Source organism: Vigna umbellata, chromosome 9, assembly GCF_029865625.1.
Source record: "Vigna umbellata cultivar VRB3 chromosome 9, Vumbellata_1.0, whole genome shotgun sequence".
Lineage (NCBI taxonomy): Eukaryota > Viridiplantae > Streptophyta > Magnoliopsida > Fabales > Fabaceae > Vigna > Vigna umbellata.
This window is the reverse complement of record NC_142173.1, coordinates 7,354,162-7,379,525: the sequence shown is the minus strand read 5'-3', so window position 1 is coordinate 7,379,525 and position 25,364 is coordinate 7,354,162. Positions and strand designations below refer to the sequence as shown.

Genomic DNA, 25,364 nt, shown 5'->3' with positions numbered 1-25,364 from the left:
TACGCGAAAAAGTTGGAAGTCTCAACATTATAGTATAGTTGGAAGTCTTAAAAACAATGAACAACGAAAACCCTCACGAGGGACTTCTTACAGCCATCCGATTTAGCTCATATTCACTACACAAAGCTGACCATTTATAAGCCACTTCAAACAATTCTTGCTCGAATTTTCTTTGATCTTCCACCATTTGAGATTTGTTTTTTCTCACATTTTCAAACTCTTTTTTGTACCTTATAGTTTCCACAATGCATTTATTTTTTCCCTCATCTAGAGATGATAAGGCAGCCTCACAAACTTTTATTTCTTCCTTCAACCTAATGATTTGTTCCTTCAAAACCACTTCCTTCAGTCGAGCTTCATTATTGAAATTCTCTGCCTCAGAAATTTTAGTCACCACCTCACTCTGACGAGCTTCAAGTTCTGCCAACTTGTCAATGGTAGCAAAGCATTGCTTAAAGGAGCATAGAATGGTTGGGAAGTGTTGGTGCATAGTCTCTATAATATGTTTGAGTCCATCTGATAGAGTCACATCTTTGAAAGGAAGGTTGGACAGAAAATTAAGAGTAGAAAAAAGATGGAGAGTGTTAGTCTCAGAACTAACTATGTCCTTGAGAGACATCTTCAGATACTTTTCCAACTCAACAAGGGTCTTTAGAACTAGATTATCTTCACCCTCTTTCCCCAAAGCAATTGGTATCATATCATTGCCCCCAGAGTCTTCAATGAGTTTATGATGACCTTCACTTTCTTTAGCAATGTTCGCCTCAATTTGGCTGCTCTTAATTTCACTCTGGACAGGAATAAGAAGAAAATATAACAAAATAAACGTTAGGTAGCATCAAGCCATAATAGTCGCAAAGCATTGAATTTCTTAATATCAATTTGGATGAATCATATAAGTTTTAGTAGAAGTTAAATTGTGTTGTTGTTTTTCTTTTGAGAGGTTATTAGGGAGAGATTATATAAATGTGACCTTTAGTTCAATCTAAATCATTAACAACATTTTCAACCCAAGATCTTAAAGACAATAGATTTATGAAGCTTCTTTCTTATATTATATTGTGTTTAACTTGTAAAGGTTGTAAAATAAGAGATAAAATAGGTTACAGAGTTTTTGTTGAGAATTTTCCTACAATATGTGTGTGCAGTGGGTTATATTTTTATTAATAAGAGAAATGTAAGCCTACAAACAATAAATGCTATTACTCTTAATCATACAATCAACTTTCCCACAAAACAAGATTTTTAATTAATATCAATCTTACATTACTTAACAAATAAGATATAAGATCCTAGAGTATCTAGAAAAAGTCTCATTTTCTAACACTACCGAATGTGAGACCTTAGACTTATACTTAGATTATTCTTTACAATCTTCCTCTCAAGAGTGAGTTCATTTTATATAGTATATTTCTCCTCAAGTGTATGGTGACATTTACTTATATTGTCATTGTTATCATGTTGTTGGGTTGTGTTATTTTTATCATAATTAATTATCTAATTTATGACAAACTATTGACTTTGATACCATTTTTTAAAATTTTAGTGATTTTGGAAATATACGAGAGATATGTTATAGAAAAGAACTTGTTATTTTATTTTATTGATGTACTCTAAATCAAAATAATAACTAATTTTTAAGACTGAAAAATATTTCTAAAATTGAAATATTTTCCAAAAAGTAATTTAAATAAAAAGATATTAAGATGTTATCATAATGGTTATTTTTTTATTAGAAAATATATTTTTAGTCATGGACATTATTTGATGGGCATAACTGTGAACATTGTTTAATTATTAATTAGAAAATATATTATTATAACATAATTATGGATATTATTTGATGGACATAATTATAAACATACATAATTATGGACCTTATTTGATAGACATAATTATGGACATTATTTAATTAATATTATGGATATTATTTGATGAATAATTTTAGGATTGATATTTTTTTTGTCTTTATTTAGTTGAATGTGTTAAGAAAATATCACGTTACACTCAGATATTTTATTAAAATTAAGTTTTCTATTCATTGATAATTGATGACACTTACAATAATACGGGAATAAAAATAAAATATAAAAATAAAATATCAATTATCTTAAAAATAAAATCTGTTTAATTTATCATAAAATAATATTGTACCTAGATAAACAGAAAATCATAACTACCTATCCCTATTTTATCTCTATCAAAATCAAACTAAATATACTAGACCCAAAACTAATAAAATAAGATTTAAACAAAATTATTAATAAAACCCTAAAATTTAAGTTTATCCCAACAAACTCCGCCATAAACTTAAATTATTCCTTCGTTCATTCCGCTTTCCATGTGCATCATCCCACACCGAGTTTCTTTATGGCCCTCCTGCCATTTATCTTGGTTGACCTCTTTAATCCTTTGACTGACTTTGTTATGCTCGACTTCTCAATATCCTTGACCAACTTGTTTCTAACCTTAGGCAATTTCTCAACAATCTTGGCCGACATCTTCATCGGCTTCTTCTCAACATTTTCATCTTCCTCTTCGTTTGGTTCAAGAACACCAAATGCTTTCTCTTTTTTTTCAAGAGTCGCCTTCTTCAGATCTTCAAGCTCAACCCTTTGCTTATTCATAATTTCATTAGCTTCATCTAAAAGCCTTCCTATTCACTGAATCTCTTCATCTTTTTGTTTGAGTTCTTTCTCCAGGTCTTCCTTCTCCACAATTGTTGCATCTTTTACAGAGATCCCTTCATCCATTGTTGGGATTGGGCTCTCCATGTCCACTACATCTGAGCTCTTTCCCATCAACAAGATTTCACACTTTTCTTTATCTTCTTCTATAAGAAGGTTTCTCTCACTTTTCTTCTCAACTCAACAAAATTTAGCAATGTGACCGGACTTACCACAATGGTAGAACTTCTTTTATCTACACTCATTTGCATAGTGTTCATACTTGCCACACTTAAAACACTCCACTCCTAATCGATCTGCTCAGCCTTTCCTTTGTCCTCGGTCACGTCAATTCTGTTAACCGGTTTGCTTTTCACTATCATTCTCAAAATTACCTCGGCCACGTCTACCTCATCCTCGGCTTCCTCGCCCTCTGCCGCCAGGACCTCGACTCTGAGTAATCTGTGTTTTGTGAAAGGGATAGTCCTGAAACCAAAAACTCTTAAGAAATTGGAGGGCTAGATAGTAGTGAATTCGATGCTCGTATCGTGGTTGCTCAACATTATCGAGCCATTGTTATGCTTTACCCTTTCTTATTAAGATGGTGCATAATCCTTATGGATACATCTCATACAACGTTTATCCATTGTGAACGAAACATGTATTTTCCAATTAAGGACATCTTAAGGAAAATGTAAACAATACAAGAGTGAAGAGATGTCGACTTACTTTCGTTATCTATCTAGTTTATGGGATTGTGACTTATGAAAAAAACTGACTTACAAATTTGCAAAATGTACATGCGACAGCCAAACAAGCGACTACTTTTCAAGCAAAAAGATTACTTGCATCATTTTCTTAATGGTCTAGATGAGGCTTATGTGACCATTTGTTTGAATTTGTTTTCTCAAGATCCATTACCAACCATTGATCAAGCATATTAATGTGTCATACACGACGAATGACTATTGTGGGAACAATCTTCCAGTGTATTTCATGATGAAAATGTCATGGTTTTTAGAACTACATCTGATGCATGAGGTAAATCGAAACGTATGGATAATTCTGACAAACTTTGTACTCACTACAACAAAGGAGACATAATGTAAGATCGTGTTTTCAGCTTCATGGGTTCCCCAACTAGTGGGGGGACTGACCTCAGGGTGATCAAGTATTAGGTCATTCTAGAGGGCATGTGGACAAATTTTATACTCATTGCAATAGAGATGAAGATGATGCAAGCTCATGTTTTCAACTTCACAGGTTCCTCGACTGGTGGGAGGATTGACCTTAGGAGGATTGACCTTAGGGTGATCGAGAATCCCAGACCATTCTGGAGGGTGTGGTAAGGGCACAAACAATGCTTTTGTGTATGCCAACAAAGAGCAGTAGCAATAAAGGTGTGTAGTTTCAGGTCCTATCAGGTAAGTCAATAGAGATATTTAACATCACTCAAGCTTAATGGCAATAACTTGTTGCCATTTTGAATGTTCCCGAAACAAAGTATATACCATTATCGGTAGGCATGCCAATCTTTGGATTATTGACAATGGAGCCTCATAACATGGACAAGAAATGTATCTTGTTTGATAGATGTGAAAATATTACAAACATACTAGTAGGATTGTCGAATGGAAAGAATAACATTGCTATGAAGAAGGGTAGTGAGATTTGAATGGTGGTTTACAACTTGATAATGTTTTGTTTGTGCCTCAATTAAATTGCAATTTAATTTCTATATCACAACTAATTAATGTTTCTGATTGTATGGTTTAATTTCCTAATGCTAATGCATTGTGCAGGACCGCCCAACGAGGAAGTTGATTGGAGCATGTGAACGAATAGATGGACTTTTTTTTTCTCATTGTATACCGAAGGTGCATGCATTGACATTAGAAAGGAATTTGTTAATTGATATGTGGCATAAGCGTTTGGGTCACCCATTAGAAAAACGGGTGCATATATATTGCCTTGCAAGAAGAACAATTTTTAAGCAAGATTGTGTGGAGATTGTAATGAAAAGGAGGGAGACAATGTGAGTGGTGTGTGAATGGTGAGGCAATGTCTCCACATGGTGGTGCAAGAAAAAAAATATGAAAATAAATTTAGGAAGGACATGAGGAACAAAATTTCATCGACGAAATATAAGGATTTTGTCCTTCATTGTGGGAAGGGAAAGTAAATCTTTTGCGCAAGTTAGGCATCAAGATCTTCATACTCCAACTTAAGGGAATATTGAGATATTATCATTATAGTTATTTATTTTATTAGGAGATATAATCTTTATTTAATTGAGTATATATATATATATATATATATATATATATATATATATATATATATATATATATATATATATATATATATATATATATTGGTGGCCTATAAATAAAATGATGATGAGTAGGTGTAAAATGTATGAGTAACAAATATATTAAATTTAAATTCCAACCTAGAAATTTAGCACTTTTTGTTTTGGGAAATGTGAATTGCAAAAAATAACTTACATGTGGAATTGATTTACTTTGGAAAGTAACTTTTGGGTCCAACTGAGAGCTGGCGGATTCAGAAAGAATTGATGAAGCTGCCATATTGGTGTTCTTTGCTATGGTTTCCTTTACAGCAACTTGCTCAAGACTCTGTGCAAGAACAAATGATAGGTAGCTTTGGTGTAATAAGTTGCAAACTTGACTTCTTTCTATGACGTACTAACAGGCTTATTGTTGATGGCAAGTGGACATGCATATTAATTTAGAATAATTTAAGGTGTTTTTGTTTGTCATTTACCTGAGAAATTTCACCAAGTGGTTTTTTCTGGTTCATCATACACGGTTCACGAGTCTGTTGCGAGTTCACCAATGCCTAAACAAAGTAATGAACAGGTGTAAAATCACAATAGAATCAGTATTTTTATTTCATCCAATACTCAAAAGGATTTATTAAACTCACAAATTCCTCCTCTGCTTCTTCATTTCTCGGATCCACAATGCGGTCTTTAGAAACAACACCTATTTCACCTTCTTTATCAACCAAGTTAGAACCTTCTTCCAAGCTACTGTTAACATTTTGGATCTTCCACGTAGAAGTTCCTTCCCAATCTTTATTAGGCCTATCACCTTGTTCAAAAGCCTGGGATCTGTGTAACAAACTTAAATTCCTTGCCAAAGAACAAAATAGTCAGAAACTGATGCTATTTTATCTTGTAAGAATTGCATTTCCATCAAATGTATATCTAAAGAGAAACATATATACGTTTTAATTGGCATCAATAAAGTCAGTAAGATTCATTCTTTACTTTACACAGTTAAGAATTTAAATAGTCATACCTCTTAGAATTCTCATCTATTTGTCTATTAGCGATGTCCTCTCCCAGCTTATGATCCCTAGCCACAACACGTTGACGCATTTCCTCTACCCATGAACTCTCAAATCCAACTTCAATAGCTTCTTCACATAATTTATGGAACTCTTTTTCTCTTTGAGGAATCATACTATCCCCACTTTCCTTCTGAAGGAGCAACAACATATCTGCCAAAATTTTCAACCTCCAAGCTTGAAAGCGCTCACTAAACCTCTCACAAGCATTCCAAAGATGAGGATATGTTGTTATTGCCTCCACCAGAAGAGATATTTGTCCATCATCCAGTTCAACAAAATGTTTATATTCTCCCAATCTTATACGGATATCTGCAGAAGCTGTGAAAAGTTTGAGAGGGTGACATGAAAATATAGGATGGAAATGACATAAAAAGAAATAAAAAACCTGGAGAAATGTCACTGTTGTTGTTCGAAACAGTATCTATTCCCTCTTGTTTATCCAAAAGATTCAACCCTTCTTCTATTTGGATTCCTTTACTTAACACTATTCCTGGCTTTCCTTCATTCATCTTATCATCTTGTTCAACAAGATTTGAATCTAGTGCAGGTATGTCCATGCCACTAGACTCAATGTGAGTTGCAGCACCACCTTCAATGCTAATGTCTTCAACACCATTTGACAAAGATTTTGTCTTAGCTCCCTCTGCTGCAGCTTTAATACTCTCATTTCCTATATCCCCAGTCTCCTGTGTATCACAAATTGAAAAAATATGATTGAGTGGGCCATTAGTTTTTAATGTTCATCATGTGAGAAATGAGCGACTTTTAGTGGTTTTCTTACTATCACAAAATCCATTTTTAAGTTTAGTAATTATTGCACATATATGATAAGGTATTTTACACAGAGAAGATCCCATACAAATTGAAGGTGGGCCTGTAAGTGCTAAAATACTATAGTCGGCACTGCTAGTCTCACTAACGCTACAACTTTTCCAGTAAGTGTAGTTAGTTTCATCAATACACTTTACAATTCTAAAGATAAGTTTTGTAAGGTAACTTTCATTACTATACTTCCTTCTTCTCCATATCTAGTTTACTAATATCTAGCTGATTCTTAGTTAGGTGGCATATCATGACATTATCTAATTCAAACTGCACAAATATAGAAGATGTGTAATTTGGTAGAATACTTTTCATTCGTTTTTTTAGAATGAAATGCAAATATATACAGATAAACCTCAAGCAATTTGAAAGGGAACAAGCAATGGTATTTTTTTCTGAATGAGGGAGCAGAGTCAACCATTTGAATGAGTGAACAAGCAATTGGTTGGTTCTGACCTGTGATGAACGGAACTCACTGCTACCGCTCATAGTCGAATCTTCATTCAATAATCTTATGATGCCCTCAAACTCCCATCTTTCAACTACAGTGTTTTTAAAATCTGCAACAACAAAAAAATATCTTGCAACCTTCTTCATAACGAAAATTACTAAAGCTTAAAATTAAAGATCTTGCAACCTTCCAATAACAGTTTATATTTAAAGATTCCATATAGTATTTACCTTCTTCATAAGGAAAATTTTCAATAAGCTTCCCAAGAGTAGTTGTTGAAGTGAAAGAGAGTTTTGGACAATTGTAGACAACACAATTCTTTAAATTCGACAAATGAGTATCTAGGTGGAAGTTTGAAAGATGCATAAATATTAGAAGTTTGAGTTTTGGAAGCTCAGCTTTAGGTTTTCCTATCTCGTCACAATTTCCTTGTTCACATCCAACAAGATCTTCTAGTTCAAAGGCTCCATTTATGATCAAAAGATGAAGATTGGGAAGGTCATTAGATGCAGATCCAGAGAATAATCTTTTCATCTTGTGGCAATGTCCAACATACAGCGCTTCTAGTTTTGGAAAGCATGGTTGAGGAGAAATATGATTAGACAATTTTTCATCCTCTTCAATTATTTGTTTTAATTTTTCGCATTTTCTTATCTGCAGAAGATTCAACTCTGGTAAGCATCTTAAAACATACTTCGAAAATATTACTTCTAATTTTGGACATCCAAATATTTCTAATCTTTTAAGATTTGGAAAGGTAAAAGAATTCTTTGATTCTTCTTTTTCACACCCTACAATCTGCTTCAGTTCCATGCATTCTGATATGGTTAGGCTCTTCAACTCTGGTAAGCTTCTTAAAACACAGGAAGGAAAGATTACTTCCAACATTCCACATCCCCTTATTCTTAATGTGGTAAGATGTTGGAGAGTAAATGAATTCTTGGGACCCACCCAAATATAAGTCATTTGAGGTAGATATTCCAACGACAAATACCTTAACCTTAAACTCACTTGTTGCTCAGTCATTTCATGTCCATTAAGGAAAAAAATATATACTAGTCCAGATTTCCATATGGCTAGAGTTTGCAAAGTGAGAAAATGGTTTAGAATCCCTTTTGGATCCTGCAGAATATTAATAAAAATTTTAAAAAATTCCAAATAGAAAATACAAAGGAAAAACAATTAATAATCATAAAAAAAAAAAAAAGACAAGACTACCTTCGTACTTGTGATAATCGTCAAACAATTAACAGAACCATAAAAGGGATAGAAACAACTGTTACAATGAAAGTTCTTCAAAGATGGCCACGTCACAGTGAGAGTGTAGGTAGAACAAATGCTAACAAAGTTTGGTAGATCATTAAGAGAGAGTATTTCCAATGCTGATAATTGAATATGAATCTCCTTATAATCCTTATTCGCTTCGTGATATTGGCCAAACATATATTTCAACCGCAAACATTTATACACTGAGAGCTCTTTTAAGTTAGGAAAGATAGCCTTCATATTCTCTGTGCCATATTCATCATCAGTGTCTATAATGTACTCAAGTCCATCACATTCCGAAATTCTCAAAATTTCCAACATCAATGATGAAGCAATGGACAGTTTAAAAAGGTACCTTGCCTTATCAAAGCCTTTCAGTTTAATCTCTCTAATATTGTGTATCATAATCAAGTTCAAACCATGTGGTTGTTTTGAAAGACATTCTTCAACACTTTCAACCGGGGAAACAACATCCGAGTTCGATATCTGCAATTTATACACCAAAAATACTTCTTAAACCAAACTAAATATTATCATAATTCTGATTATTAATGTATTCAATTTCTATGGTATTGTTCGTATAGATAAAAGTTTAAGCAAAGTCTATAATTATTTAGATTCACTTGTTTGTTAGCAAAACTTGCTTTCTGTTTAGCCTATTAAGAGAAAGTTGAAAAGAAAATAATTTTCCAAAGTTAATCTATTCCTAATAATCTATCCCAATATTTAAATATTAAAAATTTATGTTGCACCTATGGTATGAATTCAGGTCACTAGTAGCACGGCATGTAAGACCATTTATTACTTTTAGCACAACATCTTCTTGAAATTCAAATATTTAAATTAATTTTTGTAAATTCACAGAGAGAGAAACAATGTAAATGATGGTTTTTCATACCTTGATTGCAATAAAATCTCTTTTTGTAGCTTCTGAAGCATCTGTTGAACAATTTATGTTGAAAAATCCAACATATCTCCCAATATTCAATGATAGTGTTCTTAAAGATGGACATATCACATGATAACTACCAACAATTATTCTATCCCTAATATGATCAAGTTCAAGTACTTGTAAAGCAGGAAGCTCAATTTGAGTATTATTTCGACTAGAGAAGTCTTTCAAATCAGCATCCTCTTTATTTGTTATATCATTCAATTCTCCAACAAAAGAAACGGGGAATATACCCTCCAATAAGTCACATTCACTGATATGTAGCTTTTTCAAACTTTGGAAGATTGAAATATCACTCTGACAATCATGCTCATCCTCAACAATGATTTCCTCCTGATTTTTATTGACCCTTTTGTGAGTTACTATATCTTTCAAACTTTTGCACCCATGTATGTACAATTCTTCCAAAGAAGTCAAGGTCTTAGCTATAGATGCTGTAAAAATTGAGTCTAAATTCCCGCAACATGTTATCTTAAGGTTTGCAAGGTTGGATAAAGTTCCTGAAAAGCAATTATAAAACCACAATTTAAAGAGTCATATTTATAAATGAAAAAAGAAAAATGTAACTAGGCTATGCTTCACAAATTGAAGGGCTATAGAAATATGGATGCTTACCTTGCTCAAGTATTTCATCAAGTTCTTCTTTTCTATCCTGGTCTGTTAAGGGAACAATATCTGAAATTATTTGATCTAACATGTCACATTCTTTTATCTCGAGAACTTTCAATTGAGTTAAGCCTCCAACAATGTTGGCTGGGAATATATGTTTTAATTCTGGACAGCTATATACCTCTACTTCCTGAAGATTTTGGAAGATTTGTACAGGATGTCCTGTGGTGAATTCATCTTGACCTTTTCCCGTTTTGTCATCATCTGCTACTATATGCTTCAGTTCATCACATCTTGATATTTTTAATATTTTCAATTGTACCAAACTCCGAGCAACAACATACGTGAAGAGAGAAGTCAGCCGTGGACAAACACTCAAATCCAGCTTCTCTAAGTTCTTAAAAGGCCCATTGACAGGTAGAAAACAATGCCATATAGCTTTTAGATTTGCCATGCAGTTGATTTTCAACGTATGCAAGTTGGACAAAAGAGTCACCACCTCACTCGAGTGACTACTAGTAACAATCAAACATTCCAACTCTTCAGAATCACATATCTCCAACGTATTCAACTCATTCAAACCTCCTCCTTCAATTTGAAATATATCAGGGATGATACTTTTTGCGCCTCTGTGAATATTTCTTACAAATAGATCCTTTGCATTTTTTGCCAAACCCTTCATTACCTCATTTGATACGTCAAAATAATTAAGTAATAAAGTTCTATCATATGAGGAAAATTCTTTAAAATTACCACCATCAAAATAACGAGATCCTAATACAATTCCATACCTTTGTAGAGTTTCAGGTACACTAAACGTCTTAAAGAATTCAATATTGTCTTCACTGTTAGCATACCATTGTCCTTCAATATCTATAATGTACAACTCTTCCAAAAGCGGGATTCTCTTCACCACTTCAAAATTCTTCACTTTAATGTCGCATTCATTCAACTCTAACAATTTTAAGGCTGTTGGTGTAATTGCAACACTGGTTTGTAATTCAGGAAATGAAGGCAGTAAACAATAAAATAACGAGAGACTTTGAAGATTTTTCATACCGCCTAAAAATGAGAAGTCGCTCAATTCCCAATTGTAAATTAATAGATCTCGAAGATTTGTTAATGTATTGAAAGATACTGTTGACAATGGAGTTTTTCCATCCTCATCATTGACAAGAATCAAAACTTTGAGCACTCCCATTCTTTCGAAAATCCCATCAAGTTCTTTCATCTTTGTCCGTAAAAATAAAAACTCAAGATTTGAGCAATCCAAATCCTTTGGAAATTTCACACACCATAGATATCTGATTGAATTTTGTTCCACTGTAACATCTTTTTGCTCTTCACACTTGATCATCTTATTCTCATTTTTTGCTATTATGTGGGCCACATCACGAACTAAGTCATGCATTTTGACACCTTGATGATCTGCATCCAACAACAAACAACAACTAACAAGCTTAATTTTAGCTGCAATCACTTCATTCCTTGCCTCTTCATATGAGAGAGTTTCTCCAACTACACCTACTCCTATTGCACATCTTGTTAAAAGTTCAACTTCAATTTCAAAATCTTCAGGAAACACAGAGCACAACAGCAAAAGTGATTTAGCTTCTTCAGTATCCAAATTATCATAGCTCAACTGCAAGCACTTGTAGGGATCAGTCAAACCTCTTTCAATATTTATTGGCTTAGAATGCTTCAATTTATTCAATGCAACCCTCCATACCGGCTCTTCTTTTCCCTTTAAACTACAAGCAACAGCTGCAATGGCAACCGGCAATCCTTTACATTCATTGGAAATTAATCTTCCCAGACCCTTTAAGGTATCAGGGGTGCCTTCTGATATAAATGCTTTATTTTGGAAAAGAGTCCATGCTTCTTCCTCCGTTAAAATTGGCAAGTAAATCTTTCTTTGACAATCCATTAAAGAACAAACTGAATCTGATCTAGTGGTAATGAGAATCTTGCAGCCGGGATTAGAAGAAGGAATCCCAATACGACCAAAGTCAAGCTTCTCCCACACATCGTCTAGAATTATAAAAATATTTTTCTCTTGAGTTAATCTCAAGCATAATCTTTGGGCTCTTTCCATTTCTTCAGCTTCTGGAAATTCAAACTGTATTGAACTTGCAATTTTTTCTTGGATCCTTCGAACTTCCACTGTACTAGAAATAGGCACAAAAAGAACTTTGTCAAAAAGATGTTCTGCTTCAACGAACTTCCTGGTTTCCATTGCTAATGTAGTTTTACCACAACCTCCCATCCCATACAACCCAATCATGGAAACATCTTTATTTTTCACTGCATCCAATAGTTGCTCATATGCCGATTGTCTACTCTCAAAATTCATGCATTTTTCCAAAAGAGTATCAAGGGTGTTTGAAGGAAGCGTAGTGATCCGGTCAAATGGCACGTATTTTTTACCACTTTCAATGAACTTTTCGAGGTCCATAGTTTTATTTGCTAAATTTTTTCCAACATGGTATCGCCAAATCCAATTTGGGCAGTGCCCAAAGCAACAATGATTTTTTGTTTTTGCCTCTTTCAGCAACTGATTCACATTGTGTACATCATCGTTAGCATCTTCCAGCCACTTGTCCACAATTTCACTAGGTTTTTTCGTTTGTTTCTTGCTCTGCGCAACAAATTTTTGGACACTATCCCTCGTTATAATCAAATCGCTCTCTTCTTGTTCGAGCCTTTTGACGAAATTGTTAAAGCAACAAGGATAACGTAATTGATTTAATGCTCCACATACTAAATCTCTTGAAAGAGAAGATGCGAAACCCAAGAGACACTCCATCAATTTAGTCCAACATGTACAACTTTCTTAAACCTGAACAAGAAAAGATAAACACACTTATAGTAAGTGTTGCAATTATATTTAAATGTATTAGATAACAAAATGATTTTAAAATCATTTATTACATCTTCTAGTACATCACTTTTATAGTAAAATTATATAAAAAGGTTATCAAGTTATGTGTAGTAATTAAATTTAATGTTTTCTATCCTAAATAGTCAATTATGGTATACAAAATAAAAAAATCTAATACTTTAATCATTGGTTTTAAAAATTAAGTGTGATAAGAGTTTTTAAATATTTTTTTCGTCACATTGATAATTTTGTCGGAACATTTTCTCAAAATAATTTTTTGTAGTTGTTTTACACTCGCTCCAAAAAAAAAAATAAATCATGTTCAAACATACAAGTAATTAGTGCAGTCAAGGGAAATGGTTATTTTCGCTTATAGGCAGCGGTTTCGCAACCAAGTCATATACAGGCGAGGTAAAAAGGATAGACTTTTTGTCTCGGTTCTATACCGAGTAAAAAGGGTTCAGATTTTGCCTCGGTGCACAGACAACCGAGGCAGTGGAGTGTTTTTTAATTTTTTTAATCTCAATTGAGATCACTTGTTCAAAGCACTCTCGGTATTGAAGACCGGACATGCGTTGCTCAAAGAGGATGGGCGTTGCTCAAAGCACTCCAAGTTGAAGATCGGACAGACATTGCTCAAGGCAGGCGGACGGACGTTGCTCAAAGCACTCCAGGTTGTATTGCTCGTTCTTCCTCCTCCTTCTCCAAGCCATGGGGGCGGGTTCTTGTCAAAGGCACTTTGACGCTCAAGTTAGTAATGTAGTTGGCACAACAAGTAATGCATATATTGTGCATCGTGTCCTCAAAGTCATACCTAGGACCTTTATTTATACTAGTCAGTGATGGGTCTTTACCTTTCGCTAGTCTAATGACGGCCCAATCACACCTTAATTTGCATTAAAGGCTTAGTGAGTCATTACTAGTGGGGATGACCTAGGTGGACGACCATGGGAGGACGGTACGAGAGGACGACCGTGTGGTAGGATCGTACGGTCATGTGGGAGGACCGTACGATACACAAGTCCCCCAAGCCCGAGCATGATGTTATTCTGCGAAGGGGGTTTTGTACATGACCTTCCTGATAGGGACGAATTTTTCGGTTGGTTTTTGTTTCTATCCTCTCTGTTCGTTGATCACGATGGGTGGTTGGAAAAACGGGTCTTGCCTTTGTCTGCTGAGCTATATACGCTACTGATCCTTCAATTAGACCGGCTGGAATTCCTTTGGTGAAGATCCACGGTAGCCGACCTTCGGTGAAGCCGGCTGAGATTTCTTTGGTGAAGATCCACGGTAGGCGACCTTTGGTGAGGCTGGCTGGGATTCCTTTGGTGAAGATCCAAGGTTGCCGACCTTCGGTGAGGCCGGTCGGGATTCCTTTGGTGAAGATCCACGGTTGCCAACCTTCTGTGAGGCCAGCCAGGATTCCTTTGATGAAGATCCACGGTTGCTGACCTTCGGTGTGGTCGGCCGGGATTCCTTTTGTGAAGATCCACGGGTGTCGACCTTCGGTGAGGCCTGCCGGGATTCCTTTGAGGAAGATCCACGGTCGCCGACCTTCAGTGAGGCCACCCGGGATTCCTTAAGAAATGGTCGAACGGTTGTGGCCAAACACTGGAGGTCAAATTTAGCTAAGAGGTTGAGGTTGAATACGTACCTGTGAGGCCATGGGAGGCCGAGAGGTTGAGGCTAAGGTATGGTCGAACGGTGGAGGCTGAACACTTCAGTCCAAATTTGGCTAAGTACCTAAGGCCGAATGGCCAAACAATTGAGGCCGAATGGCCAAACAATTGAGGCTGAATGACCAAATGGTTGAGGTCGAATGCCCGAACAGTTGAGGCCGAATGACCAAATTGTTGAGGCCAAATTTGTCCACAATGGCTGAATTGTTGAGGCCGAATGGTCGGTACCTGTGAGTTCTCATTGTTCAATGGAAAGTATGAAGCCACAAACTTAACAAATAAAGTACATATAAACAAAACCTATGATTGTGCTGGAAAAAAAGAAGGAAAGAAAACATGAATGACAGAAGGAAGAAAACAGACGGAAACACAGTTTTGAGACTAAGTAGTAAAAAAATAAAACAATATGTGCAATATATCTATTTCCTTGTTCTAATTTCCAACATGTCTTTGTAATACACGATAAAAGACTACACGTAGTAACTGATGAATCATGAAATGAAAACATTTTTTTGTGTGTGTTTTCCTCAATTGTGGTGAGTGGATGCACAATGGTGCTACTACTAGAAACAAAAGGAAGAGTCGATTTTGCAGTTGTGGGCATTGAGAAGGCGTGAAAACCTTATCCTACGGTAATAGAAGCCGCATTTTATTCTGATTCTTGAAAACACCAACCTCCTGACTTTCTTAGCAGATCGCAGCCTTAGCCACAAAACCTTCTTGACACGAACCAAAGAGCCTTTCACACTCTCTTCTAGACTCTTATTTTGACAGAATCGATAGCTTCTCAAGAATAGTTGTCTCTTCTCCATCATAGTATAGTCGTGCTCAGTGTCAGGGTAGTAATGCCCGAAAGACTCACTCTGAAATAACGGGTTCGGACTAACATTACCCATCAATGCGTTTTCACTACCTTTCCTCTGATTATCACGAATCAGTATCATGGTGGCACCCAAACTCCAACCTACACTAACAACCCAAATTTTCAACCCCAATCATCATCATCCAACGCAAGACCTTTCCCAGCGAGCAATCAAAAGTCGTAGAGAAAACTAAGAAGCAGACCCCCAATTAAAGAGGCGAATCCAAACCGCAAACACTATCCATTTCGTCATCCACCTGCAGAGAAACAAAAGCAAAAACCCAAGGAAGAGAAACGCAGATCTAGCGCTTAACCACCACCACGCCGTCGCGTCCTCGTTGCGCCATGAGAAAAGAGTTTCCTCCCGATCTCGCGAAACTCCGCCAAGCCCAACGAAAACGAAAGGAAGAACGCCTCCCTGAGTTGCGTCATTGCTGCTCCACCGACTACACCCTAGTCGCACCGTCGCTGCACTCTCACTGTCATTGCAGCATCGTCGCTGCTCTCTCACTACACCGTCACGAGCTCTCACCGCCATCGCTGCAGCATCGCATACTCTCACTGCCATCGCAGCATTGTCGAGAAATGGAGAAGAGGAGAGGTGCTAGGTTTTCCTGGCTTGAATGAGGCATTTGGGGAAAAATTTCCTCTTTCACTTATTAGAAAGGCTTATATGCCTCGGTCCATCCTACCAACCGAGGCAGTATCTCTGTCATCGAGTGAAAGGTCTAATTAGTGTAATATTTGTGGGGTTTATGCCTCAGTTTATCCTTCCAAATGAGGCAGTATTCTCTTTAGACATCGGTTGCTTGACAACCAAGACATATAGTATTCTAAAAATTACGAAACTGTCACCGCGTTTTGATACACTTCGATTTTTCTAGAACCGAAGTGTAATGTACGAGTTAAAAATGCGATTTTTTACTAGTGTACGTAGATGAGAAGATTTGTTAAATAGAAAAAAAAATTGTACCACTACAAAATAAATTTAACCAAAGCTTAAACTAAAACATGCATTATATACAAAATTAACATTATACTTTTCTTTTGTAAGTTTAATTTTCTTATATTTATTTAAATTCATATCAACACTTTTAGATTATATCAATTTTAGATAAAATTTAGAAATAAAAAACAAAACAAAAATGCACAATTTCTTAAAATGTTCATTGTGTAAAGAAATAATAAATAACACAACAAATTATCTGAACTACTTAGTAACCGAGTAAATAAGAAATATAAATAGAAAAATATAATATTTGACCGAGTATATTATACTAGCCGAGTACAAAGAAATTAAAACAGAAATTGTGCCACAACTGAAAACAAAAGCTGATAACGTATAGTAACAGAAAAAATCAGAAGAAACTTAAACTTAAACCTATTTGTAATTAAACTCCTACAAAATTTATTCTAACAAAACTTTCTTATAAAATTAATTTTTTCGTCCTTCATCCCTCACCTAGCATATTCCTTTATCGTGAATGTTTTGTTTTTCATCTTGGTCGAATTCTCCAATGTTTTGGTCGACTTTCCAATGACTTTCGCCAACTTATTCTTCAACTTGATCATCTTCTTATTAATCATGACTAGCTTCTCATTAATTGGATTCCTCTATACATCTTTGTCTTTATCTTTCCTAAGGCAACTATCTTTATACTTGTTGCACATCATTCTTCCTCCAATATCATTGCTTTGGTTTTTGTTTCCACACACTTTGTTCTCATTCATCACTTCCCAATCGTGTTTATTGCTTTTGGAATTCGGCTTGTCAACAGGGACCTCACCATGATGGCGGTTCTCCTTGCTAACATTAGCAAACTCCTCTTTCAAATTGCTTGGTGTCAATTACCTCCATATCCGATTTTCCATGTTGAGATTCTTCATTGTTTCTTCAAGCATCCAATTGAGCTTTTCTAGACACTGACTCTCCTCATCTTTTTCTTTGAGTTTCTTCTCCACGACCTCTTGTATCACCTCGATCTTCTTACTACTCGTCATGTCATCACTTTGTAAATTATCAAGCTTTGCCATCAACTTCTAGAACTTCTCCTTCTTCACCATGTTAAATTCTTTGCCCAATAAGTTAACTAAGTTGATCTCATTCTTATTCGAAGTAACCTCCTGATCGTTCAAGCTGACCTCATCCAGCACAAGGCTCTCCACTTCCTCCTTGACCTTTAACTCATTATCAACAAACTTAACCTCATCATCACTAAGCTCTGCATGTCTCTTTTTGGGCTATCTAAGATCTCCACACTTTTTGCCAAGCTTTCTAGGCTATCCAAGCATCCCATTAAGTTGATCGAGCTTGTCTCATGCCACCGAGCTCCCTATATTCTCCTTTGAGCTATGTAGAAGCATCACCAAGCTAATTGAGTCGGTCTCACGTCCTATCGAGCTACTTGGTCTCCACACAGAGATATCCGAGCTTTTCGCCTACTTTACTGGGCTAACCAAGCTCTCTAGTTACTAGTCCAAGCTCTCCATCGCGGTCTCTACTAACTTATCCACTAAGCCCTTTATACAGTCTTCTTAGCGCTCTACCGAGCTCTCAAATGAATTCACCACCGAGCCCTCCAACGAGCTAACATTCTGCTCTTCCAAGTTGACAACATGCTCCACCAAGCTCCTCATCAGACCCTCCATCGAGCTTTGCGCAGAGCCTTTAACCGATCTCTCTACCGAGCTCTATGTCGAGCTCTTCGTCGAGCTCTCTATGTGATCTTTCAAGCTTTGCACCAAGTTCTTCAGAATATTCTCCATTGAGATCTGCATCATGCTTTTCATCGAGTTGTCCACTGAGCTCGAGCTCTTCACTAAACTGTCAAGGCCACGGGTTGTGTGAACTTTCCGTAAGTTCTTTTGATCTTTCATTAAACCTCTCTAGGCTACTCTATTGTCTGGCCAACCTATCCATGATACTCAACTGCCTTGCCGAGTTCACATGTCTACTCGGCGTTTTTGTCCAGTTTTTCTTACCATTTAGTAAATTTGTCGATCTCTCCTTTGTACTCGACAATGTTCTTGAGCTTTCCTTACTGTCTGGAAAAGTTGTTGAATTGTCCTTATACTTGGCACTTGGTCTCCAATTCAACATAACTCATCTTCTGATCTCCTTGACATCATATAACTCGGCATCTGGTTTCCTTGTCATGACCTAACCCAAACGCAACTCGACATTTGATCTTTAGCTTAATAGCTCAGCATCTACGCTCCTTAACAGCATCAAAATAATTTCTCTCAACCTTTATACAATGTGACCAGCCACGCCAGTTCTACAACCTGGTCTACTCTCTATTGCCTTCAATATCACCTCGACCTTTTCTACTACAATGTTAGCTTTGAGTGTTTTGAGCTCCTCCCTTCAGGTTTGCTTGAAGTACTCAATCAAGTGGCTTATAGTTCTTCCTTATATACTGCTAGTACACCTCCATAGGCCCAACAAGCTCTTCAATAGAGAGTATTGACAAATCCTTAGACTCCTCTAGGGTGCAAACGATATTCTTAAATTCATCTGTCAATGACCTCAGAATCTTCTCCACAATTCGGTAGATAAGCAACGATTCTCCATTTTTGTGGAGCCAATTTGACATTATCTCCACCGAGTTAGGTACTCGGGTACACATTCTCTCTCTTCCATTCTCAAGTTTTCAAACTTGCATTTGAGAGTTTGAAGTCGGACTTTCTTAACATGGTCAACCCCTCTATATCCTTCTCTAATCTTCTGTGCTACTCTTGAATATGCAGTTTTTGTTATCTTCTCAAATTCAAACTCATCGACTGCTCTGTACACATACAAAATTGATTTGTCCTTTACTCACATTTTTCTCATCGAATTTTTCTCAATGCAACAATATATGCAAACGTTTGCTCTTCTTTCTCTCTTGGTTCTTAGTATTCATTTTCCACTACATCATACAGGTTTAGGAATCTAAGAAGAGTCTTCATCTGACTCGAATTATCATCATTAATTTTCTTCATCAATTGTGGCATAAACATACCATTTACAAGATTGGCCATGTCACTCTCTCTTTCTCAACCACACGCTTTCTCTCTTTTCTTCTCAAACACTTTTTTTTTCTCATTTAGACACTCAAGAGAGAACTCTGATTACAATTTGTAAAGAAAAATGACACAACAAATGATATGAATTACTTCCTCTATATTCATTTACTTGTACAAACCATTCAATAGTCGTGGATCAGTAACAGAGTACATAGGAAATATAAATAGAAAAATATAATTCTTGACCAAGTATATTATACCGGTCAGGTACAAAGAAATTAAAACAAGTATATTTTACTGGTTGGGTACAGAGAAATAAAAACAAAAACTATGCGACAATTGAAAACAAAAACCAACAATGTATAACAACAGAAAAAAAAAACAGAAACTAGAAACTTAAACATAAACGTAATTGCATATAAACATCTAAAATTTAAATTTGTTCTAACAAATTATGATAGAAGATCGTAGGAATTAAGTGATTATATGCAAGATCCAATTCGTGACTTGATGAGTAACAAGAGTTTTACACGTTACACCGAAAATCACTTTATAAATAATTCGTTATACAAAACTATACTTTCAAGTCTTCAACGTACTTGTATTAATTCATTATAATTAAATATATTAATTTACTATTTTCCTCACTTAAATTGTTAAGATCAAGTTTATCATATACTCTCTCTTCAAAAAGATTCCGTTAATATAACTTTGCTTTCTTATCTCTAATTTAATTTTCAATTTTTTATTTTAAACACAAAATCTCCACTTTAATTCCTTATTTCTTTTATAAGACTAAAGTAATTTTTTCAATAGTTTTCCGTATCAATTTGGAAATTTTGAGTGAGGTGACATTTTCCACAAATTCCCATATGTCATCAAGACAAAATTATTAGGTTAAACTAACAATATATCATTAAATTGACTAAATTAGTATGTTAAGTTATTAAATGTATCTTCTTGATTTGATCGAAAAGCTTTAAAAAGTCAAAGTAAAACTTTTAAACTCTAGAATCAAAATAAAATATGGATGATGGATCAAAACTTTTTAGTAAAAAATTATCATCATTAACTAGGAGAGAAGGGTTACATTTTAACTAAATAAAATGTGACAAACAAAGAAGGTTAAATAAAATTATCATCATTAATTAGGAGAGAAGGGTTACATTTTAATATGTAACACTCATTTTTAAAAGTCTTTTTCAATAGTCTGACTTAAGACTAAAGGGTTATGTAAAGGTGTCAAAGTGAGTCAACTTAATTCACATGAATTGGCTTGTCATATGTTGAGCTAAAAAGAGTTAGCTCAACTTGATTCGATTTTTTATGACCTAGAAATTTTATAGCCATTTTTGATTCATCACAAGTTGGTGGATTAGGTAGATGACTTAATTAAAGATGTTGTTCTTTCAATTTATTTTATGCATTTATCACAATAGAATCAAAGTTTATTCAATATAAGAACAACAGTTGGAGAAACAAGGCAGAGTTGTTTGAGGAACAAGGTATGACTAAGGCAGATGGTATCCTTCATTTCAAGAATAGGGTATGCGTTCTGACGAAGTTAGATTTGAGAAAGACAATTCTAGAGGAAGGACGTAAGAGTCATCTTAGCATAGATCCAAGTATGACTAAGATGTATAAGAATTAAAGGAATCGTTCTAATAGAGTGGACTGAAGAAAGATGTAGTTGAGTTTGTATTGTCACGCTTGGTTTGTCAAAAAGCAAAGATTAAACACCAAGGATCAAGAGGAATGTTACAGTAGTTAGAAATTCCTTAGTGGAAGTGAGACAGTATATCAATAGGCTTTGTAACTCATCTTCCAAGGTCGACAAAGGTCATGACTCCTTTTAGGTGGTTGTGGATAGATTGACGAAGTGTGTGCACTTCTTTCAAGTCAATAAAGGATGTGAATGGATAAGTTGGCGGAGCTCTATACTAGAGAGATTATAAGATTACATAGGGTGCCAATGAGCAATATTTTAGATCGTGATCCAAGGTTCAGATGACGTCTTTGGAAGATGTTACAGGAAGCTTTAGGTATGTAGTTAAGGATGAGCTCAACTTATCAACCATAGACATATGGACAAGTTAAGAGGACTATTCAGTCTTTGAAGGATTTGTTGAGAACATGTGTTTTTTATCGTCTTGGAAGTTGGAATGAGATCTTATCGTTGATACAGTTCACCTACAATAATAGTTATCATTCTAGCATTGGAATGACACTGTATGAAGCCTTGTATGGAAGAAGATGTTGAACACCTTTGTGTTGGTATAAAGATGGTGAAGCGGTTACAATGGGTCCTGAGTTGTTAAAACAAACAATGGAGAAGATTATGCTAATCCAAGATCATATGCAAGCAACTTAGAGTAGACAAAAATATTATGTTAACAAGACAAGAATACCTCTTGAGTTTGAAATAGGAGATCATGTGTTTCTTTGGGTAACGCCAACAACGGGAATTGGGAGAGCTATCAAGTCAAAGAAGTTGTTTCCTAAGTTTCTCGAACCTTTTCAAATCAATAGAAGGATTGGATCGGTGGCGTATGAGATAACTTTGCTGCCACAATTGAAAAATTTGCACAATGTGTTCCATGTGTCTCAATTAAGGAAGTATGAATCGAGTCTAGAGCACGTGCTTGAAGTAGACGACATTCGAATTAGAGAAGATTTATCACTGGATGTTAGAGTTGTACAAATTTTGACAATCAGACCAAATGACTTTGAGGGAAGGATATTAATGCGGTTAAGGTATTATGGACGAAAAAAGTCAAGAGGTTACCTGGGAATGGGAAGAAGATGTGCGGAAAGCCTTCCCATATCTATTTTCTTGATAGCCAATAATTTTCGAGGATGAAATTTTTTTTAACGGGAAGAATATACAATCCATGGATTTTTACATGGGAAAAGTGTAGATCTAGGGTCTAGGCGAGTGGTTTCTAATAGTTGGACGAGTGACTCGTCTTTGGGAGAGACAAGTGGACCAAAAAGGAATCTCACAGCTTTGAATACCTTTTTCACTCGCTTGGCAAGCAAAATAGGTAGTTGGGCGAGTAGCCTCGTTTCTTAAAAAAGCCAAATTCCCTCTAAAAAAGCACCTAACAGCCTGGAAAGGTTTCCCTCACTAGCCGAGTAAAGCCACTTGGTTGGCGAGCAATGCAGTATGGTTGGGCGAGCTGTTTTTCGTTGGGCAAGCTGCTTTGTCATTTAGAATGATGTAGTTGGTCTTTTTACATGAGAGTGAGGCAGAGGAGGGATCTCAAGTTGAAGCTGGGTAGTAGAGAAAGATCTTGGCAGCAGAGAAGGTCTAAGGCGGGATCTTTGAGTATGTAGAGTGGGCTAAGTTCTGGAAGGGCGACTAGATGGTGTTTTCGATCAAGTGCACGAGGAGAAAACGATAAAGGGAGTTATCCTTAATCTTTTGATTATTGTGTGTTACTCTAATTATGTTTATGTGTATGTTGATATGAGTAAACCACAAAATGTTTTAATTACGTTGATGAATCAAGAAAGGTAAATCATTAGTGTTCTTTTCTTTGTTCTATGTTCGACTCTGAAAGGATGATGGGTGAAATGCTTGGTAGTGGTACTCGTTTGTTTTATTTGATTCGTGATGAAATGATATTTGAGTTTTGATTTTGAACCATGAAAAAGTCCCTAGTGAAAGTCTGCACTTGGAATATCTCTCTTTGTCATTAAGTAAACTATAATTAGGGATGACAAAAAAATCCATACTCGCGGATATCCGTGGATAAAATCCATGATGGATAATTAGTATTCGTGGATATTTACTACCTGCGGGTTGCAGGTAGAGGATATTTTAATGCCCGCTTATAAATGGATTCGGTGGGGTATTATACTATCCGACCCGTGGATACCCGTTACCCGCAAAAAATAAAACTGATTTATATTTTTTTAAATTAAATTTAATTAAAATTAAAATTTTAGTTTATATTTTATTTCATTTATATTAAATTTTATATATTTTTCTGTAATTTTATTTTGAAAATATAAATATATATTTTTTAATATATGCAGATATTCGCGGATACCTATGGATTGTAAAATATTCGTGGATTTTTTTGAAACAAATATTTACACGAGTAACGGATCGAGTTATGGGTAGAATTTGTATTTTTAGATTGAGTTGCGGATAGGCACTATCCTACTCGATCCAACCTGTTGTCACTGTAATGGTACTATTAGGTTTTCTCAAATTAAATTGAGACCGAATTCCTTTCAAAATTTTACACAAATTTTTCATTTGTATATTAAATATCACTTTTTTTTTACATTACCTGAAGTTAGTGAATGTAAGCATAATTTGAGAAAGCATATTGCATTTTACTCATCCATTTATTATTCAGATGATGTTAATTGCATGTGATTTTAATAAAAGCTTCCGATGTTAAAAATGTTCATCTTCTACATATATGATGCATAATTGATAATGGGATGTGAAATAAAAATCATGTTTCTAATATAATACTATTCAAACAACTCGCAAAAGGAAATTGTAGTTTGATAGTTATTTTTAGAAAAATAGATCTCGTCAATTTTATCTTCCTGATTGATAATAAATCATGTGATTAGTATGTTAATCCTAAAAAAATTATTAAATACCGTAGTAAAATTGTTTTAAGAGGCGTATTCTTTTACACTTAATTAATATATTATTAAGATAAACAATTGAAACAACAGCGAATAGGCGTACGTGTGTTTCTTTTTATTTTATGATGATAAAAATAAAAAATTAAATTTTATAATTAAATTTATAAAATTATATTCATAAAAAGTAATTACGAAATAAATATTTTTTATAATTTTATTATTATAAAATGGTTAAAAAATTATTCTCTTTAATCATACTAATGATATATGTAATGAGTATAATAATTTACACTAGATAATTAATAAGTTATTTTACTAATTATTATTACTCTTCGTCCCATAAAAAATAAAATTTAGTTATTTATTTAAATTTAAATTTACTAATTATTATTTAGTTATTGATTTATTTATTTTTAATATATATTGGATTTGTGGTCTTGAGTGTACTTTGAAGATTAAAATGTATAAAATGATTTCGTTGTTGACCTGGTAGAGATGATAGTGGATTTTTAAAAATCTTCCATAACCATTTCTAAGTTTATACATGCATTTGGTCTGATTATAGGTTTTTTAAGTGAGGTATACGATGATGAAGAATAAAACAAAAGATTAAATTAAGGAGTTTCGTACGAAAAAGACAGTATGTGAAGCAAAGAAAAAGTGAAAAATGAATAAGATGCAGTTGTTAGTGTTTTGGTGAATAAGAAGAAGCAGATGGCCTCAGACTGATATCTAAGTAATTTGGAAGTGTAAAATGATAAAAGATTACTTTACCTTCTTTAACTAATAGGCAGAGAGAATTGAGAATTGGCGAGAACCAAGCAAGTTGTGATCCATTATTTCAAAGAGACTCTGAAACGTTAAGTTAGTGTAAATAGAGACATAAACACAAACACATAATCTGCAACGTCCATTGAAAAGGAAACAATTATAATTTCAAATCAGAGCAGAACAGAAGTTAACTTTACACTGATAGATAGCTCCAGAGAGATGAATGTACTCCGTTGCTTGAATCAATATGCTATAAAATGCTCACACTCACTACTGTTGCAAGAGATAAGAATGAAAGCACATCATTTTTCTAACCACAATTTCTCTTCATCCTATTCACCCATTATTATTATTAATAATACTTATTCTGCATGATTGAGGGAGACTATGACTACCGTCTCTGAA

General features: G+C 34.8%; 2 protein-coding genes across 5 annotated transcripts; both read right to left on the bottom strand.

The window, feature by feature from the left end:
- LOC124840631 (uncharacterized) lies at positions 1 to 25,364 on the bottom strand. Of its 4 annotated transcripts, none has more exons than XM_088099081.1 (13): positions 25,157 to 25,363; positions 24,963 to 25,040; positions 10,151 to 12,983; positions 9,482 to 10,035; positions 8,536 to 9,069; positions 7,548 to 8,439; positions 7,323 to 7,426; positions 6,430 to 6,730; positions 5,993 to 6,362; positions 5,616 to 5,814; positions 5,454 to 5,528; positions 5,174 to 5,305; positions 1 to 790 (listed from the first exon to the last, which is right to left on the bottom strand). In XM_088099081.1, exons 3-13 carry the CDS (start codon positions 12,948 to 12,950, stop codon positions 74 to 76), a joined length of 6,678 nt encoding a protein of 2,225 aa, XP_087955207.1. In that variant the 5' UTR covers positions 12,951 to 12,983; positions 24,963 to 25,040; positions 25,157 to 25,363; the 3' UTR covers positions 1 to 73. The 4 variants fall into 4 exon arrangements, with proteins under 4 accessions (XP_087955207.1, XP_087955205.1, XP_087955206.1 ...); XM_088099079.1 differs by having other exon boundaries at positions 5,616 to 5,823; positions 25,157 to 25,362; XM_088099080.1 differs by having other exon boundaries at positions 5,616 to 5,823; positions 5,993 to 6,353; positions 25,157 to 25,362.
- Positions 14,941 to 15,747, bottom strand: LOC148192444 (uncharacterized). The gene has a single exon (XM_088099085.1). It carries the CDS (start codon positions 15,646 to 15,648, stop codon positions 15,268 to 15,270), a length of 381 nt encoding a protein of 126 aa, XP_087955211.1. The 5' UTR covers positions 15,649 to 15,747; the 3' UTR covers positions 14,941 to 15,267.